Genomic DNA, 4,234 nt, shown 5'->3' with positions numbered 1-4,234 from the left:
CCTGGAAGGCCACATTTAGGTCACCCTGAAGCTTCTCTTCTCCAGACTGAACAATCCCAACTCTCCCAGCCTTTCCTTTGGGAGGGGTGGAGGGATCTCTGACTTCATCATAACATCCATCCTGCTTTTTTATGTGTCTACAAGAAGGGGAAATCTCTCTCCTTCCTCGCGTTCTCAATTTGTGTGAAGGCCTGGCGGGTTTTCCAAAGGAAAACCTACCTTGGGAACCCCAAAGTGCTGTTGTGGTGGCTCCTGTCCTGGGGCTGTGTCCTGCTTTGGGGCTGGGGATGTAAAATCCCTTCTCCCTCCGCTTGCCACTTCACACATTTGTTTTCCCTTCCATTTGTGAGGCAGTGACATTGTGCTCTGTATTTTGAGTGCTAATGTTGATTGAAGTTCTCCCTGAAAGGATGTGCACTTGAACTGTCAGGAGAGGGAGTGATTGACAGCAGGTAGAAGTACTTTTTGTGTCAAGGCTTTGTCAAGTCATTGTTGTAAAACCTACTTTACTGAATACCAATAATTCCTGCCAGAACTTCAATCAAAAGATTCTCTCTCCCAGCACCATTTTAGAATAATATTTAATACTTGAGAGTCCTTCCCTAATAGGCAAATGTAAGGGAAGTGAATAACTGTGTGTTACACGGGGTGAGTCCATTTGGGAGGCTCCTGGGAGGATATTTACAGCCCAGGATAAAGGGAAAAACTCCTTTTATTCCTTTATACTCTGATGCTGAGAGACTCTGAAGGGAGAGTTTGTTTAATGCCATGTCTTATCCAGCACATGTTCCAGAATAAAGATATTTAATAACTCACAACTGTTGAATTTTTTTTCCATAGGGAATGTTTCCTTTTTTTTCTCTGTGATTACTTGCTTTAAAATAAATAATTTCCTAATGGTTTTAAAGCTTTTCAATAGTCTAAATAAATTTATAATAATCAAAGAGTATTCTGAAAATGACTTTGGCCATTGGAGGAAGCCTGAAATGTTGCATCTCCTTGATTTGTTTTTGCATCAATATTTTTAAGTTATTGTTGTTGTTGTTGTTGTTGTTACTAATAATAATAATGTCAAAATGCTGTGTAAGTAAAATTCCCACATTTCGCTTGTCATGGAATCCTAGAATAATTAAGGTTGGAAAAGACCTTTAAGACCAAGTCCAACCTTTTGGAAAGGCTTGAGGTGAACATGATCACACCTGTGGCCAGGAGATAGTTGGGTTTGGACGAGTTTAAGTGAGGAATTGCCACCTGGAGCAATTTATTTGGGATCCACCATCATGATTTGCTTTACAAAAGAGATTCAGACCCCACTGAGGTCATTTTTAATTACAGAATGAATTTTAAAAGAGTTTCTAGTCCAATAGAAAGGCAGGGAATTACTGTGCTCTCTGCTTTCACTCTGTATCATATTTTTAGCACTTCTGCTTGATCACTGTAACACAAATAATTTCATTTTGGTCTACTCAGACAGTGAAAAAAAATGTAAAAAAACCTCACACAAATTTACCAGTGTCAAAAGTGGTTTGTGGTTCTGGAGGTGCACGAGGAGGGTCTCAGGGAAATAAGTTAAAAGTCACCTCAGAGATGGAAATGGGATAAAAAATATTTTCTCTGTGAGAGGAGTTGACTGAGAAAGCAGGGGCGGGTTGGGGGAAGGAGAGCAGTGGCACAAATGTGTTTATTGAATGTTATATTGAAAAAAACAGGTTTTTCAGTTTGTTTTTCCCAGTTTTGGTGGTGGAAGGAGGAAATTCTGGAGGAGCAGGGCAAGGTCTGCCCCAGTTCTTATGTTTTAGGACTCCCAGTTGTGTTTTTTGGGGTGATGGGAGAGAAGGAGGTTTGTGTTTGGTTCCAAGGTGAGAAATGTGAAGAATGAGACCATTTATACACAGTTCAAGAAGAAATATTCTGCGTTTGCATCAAGTAATTGAAAGCATGGAGAGGAAAGGAAAAGGTGCAGGATGCACCAAATAGAGGGAAAAGAAGAGAGGATGAAGTGCAAGAGGGAATTAGAGATTTTATTGTTTTCTGGCCTTTAGTTTCAGTGAGTTGCTTCTGTTGCAGGCAGACAAATCATTACACCCTTTGTCCCTCATGATTTTGAACACCCCAGCAAAGACAGATGAATTCAAAATACATGGAATTACCTGAAGGGATTCAGTATAAACTCAACTGACTTCAATTTACGGATCCTGGGAAGAAGAATTTGGGTATTCTGAAAGAACCTGGGGTGGGTTTTTAGCAGGAGTTCACCTGGTCCTGGAATCCTTTGGAGGGGGTGTTTGGTGTCCCCTTTTCCTGGTCCTGCCTCTTTTCTTCACTACAAGTTGGGTCTCTCATTAGATGAGGTGTTGCAGTTTTTCTCACCAGGAATCTCTAATACTTGATTTTTTTTTTCCTTTTAACTTCAGGTTGTGAAAGGCCTGACCTATTTATGGAGTCTAAAGATTCTGCACAGGGGTGAGTAGCAGATGTTTTCTGTTTTTCAATGAAAAATAGTATTATAACATTACTATATAAAGTATAATAGCCATGCAAGATACCTTTTACAAATATATAAAAATATATAGAACTATATAGAAAATATATGATATTATTATAATAATAATAGTATTCATTTTAATAACATTTTCTGCAGAGACACTTGACCATATTAACATCTGGTTTGTAATGCAGAATGAATCTTAATCCTTAACCTCACACATTCCCTGGTAAAATATTTTTATTGTCCTTTTATTGCCCTCCCTCCTGTCCTACAAAGAAATAAGACTGAAGAGAGAAATGAATTTTATAGAGATTTAGAAGCTTAGGGTTGCAAACGGTTACCCAGTGGAAAAATCAGATGTTTGACTAGTATTGAAAATAGAAGATAGATTTTCTTATGGACTTCAGGAATCTCATGTGACTGCCACAAGATCTCTTAAATTGTGACTCCCCTTGTCCCTCAGAATGATCATGAAGAGTTACAGGAATTTTAATTTTGCTTGGACATAAAACATTTTTGAGTTTTGCTGTTTATTCTTTTTCCTGAAGTTAATTTGGATTTTTTTAAAACTTCTCATTTATTTCTTACCTTTTAATGTTGTTACATTTTGGTAAAAATGTATCTAGTTTGATAAGTTAATTGGCATATACTAAAACTTCCAAAACCAATGTCAGTTCTGGAAAATTCTGACAAAACAGTGGGAGATGCTGTTTACAGAACAAAGGAGCCACTTCCCCCTGCTCCAACACCACCCCCCCCAAAAAAAGGAAGGAGAAACTCATTACATTTATAATGTTTCTAAAGTGTCTGAAAGTAACTGCTCTGGTTGCTAATGTTGTACCAATCCTGTTTAATTTAACCCATCTGCTCACTCAGCCCGGGTGCACAGTCGGGGGGTGCAGTAACTTGGGATTGAAGGAGGAGTGTGAGGGGAGACACGTAGGGAATGTTAAATTCCAGACCAGAGAGGTGAGAGCAACCTGCTGGGGTTTTGGAGGGGTTGAGAAGGTGATGGGCAGTGGCTGGGTCAGGTGTCCTGGTGTGAGCAGTGCAGGGAGTCAGAGAATCCTGGAATGGTTTGGGTTGGAAGAGACCTGGAAGTTCATCCCATTCCAACCCCCTGCCATGGGCAAGGACACCTCCCACTAGCCCAGGTGGCTCCAACCTGGCCTTGGACACTTCCAGGCATCCAGGGGCAGCCACAGCTTCTCTGGGCAACCTGTGCCAGGGCCTGCCCACCCTCCCAGGGTCAGGGCATGGCTGCAGTTCCTGCTTTGTGCTTCCCAGGGGATTGCTGTGAATTTGGGAGCACAGGCTGTGCTGGGTGGGAGAAGGAGAGCTGTGGCCAAAAGAGTGAGTAGAGAACAACTAAGGACCTGGCTTTTATAAAGCTGTGAATCATTTAGGTTGGAAAAGGCATTTGACATCGAGTCCAACCATTCCCCAGCACTGCCAAGGCCACCACTAACAATGTCCCAATGTCCCCAAGTGCCACATCCACAGGGCTTTCAAACCCCTCCAGGGATGGGGACTCCAGCCCTGCCCTGGGCAGCCTGTTCCAATGCTGGGGGATGCTTTTCCACAAAGAATTTTTTCCTGATATCCAACCTGAACCTCCCCTGGCACAGTTTGAGGCCATTCCCTCTCACCCTTTGTCCCCCAGATCAGGGGGTTGCTGGTGGACCTGACCCTGGGTTGTCCCAGGATTAAAAAAACAGAAATAACCCGGAGTTCACAACCAACTCA

The 4,234-nt window shown here is 41.7% G+C and overlaps 1 protein-coding gene across 1 annotated transcript in view; it reads left to right on the top strand.

Annotated features, from left to right (window-relative positions):
• MAP2K5 (mitogen-activated protein kinase kinase 5) overlaps positions 1–4,234 on the top strand; it is a 122,136-nt gene that overhangs the window by 47,604 nt on the left and 70,298 nt on the right. Inside the window, exon 12 of the mRNA XM_029958772.1 lies at positions 2,415–2,463. Coding sequence (XP_029814632.1) covers positions 2,415–2,463 — 49 coding nt within the window. The remainder of the gene's footprint in view (positions 1–2,414; positions 2,464–4,234) is intronic.

This window comes from Manacus vitellinus, unplaced genomic scaffold, assembly GCF_001715985.3.
Source record: "Manacus vitellinus isolate BGI_N305 unplaced genomic scaffold, ASM171598v3 scaffold_16_pilon, whole genome shotgun sequence".
Lineage (NCBI taxonomy): Eukaryota > Metazoa > Chordata > Aves > Passeriformes > Pipridae > Manacus > Manacus vitellinus.
Note: the sequence above shows the minus strand (reverse complement) of the source record. Positions and strands in the feature narration are given on the sequence as shown.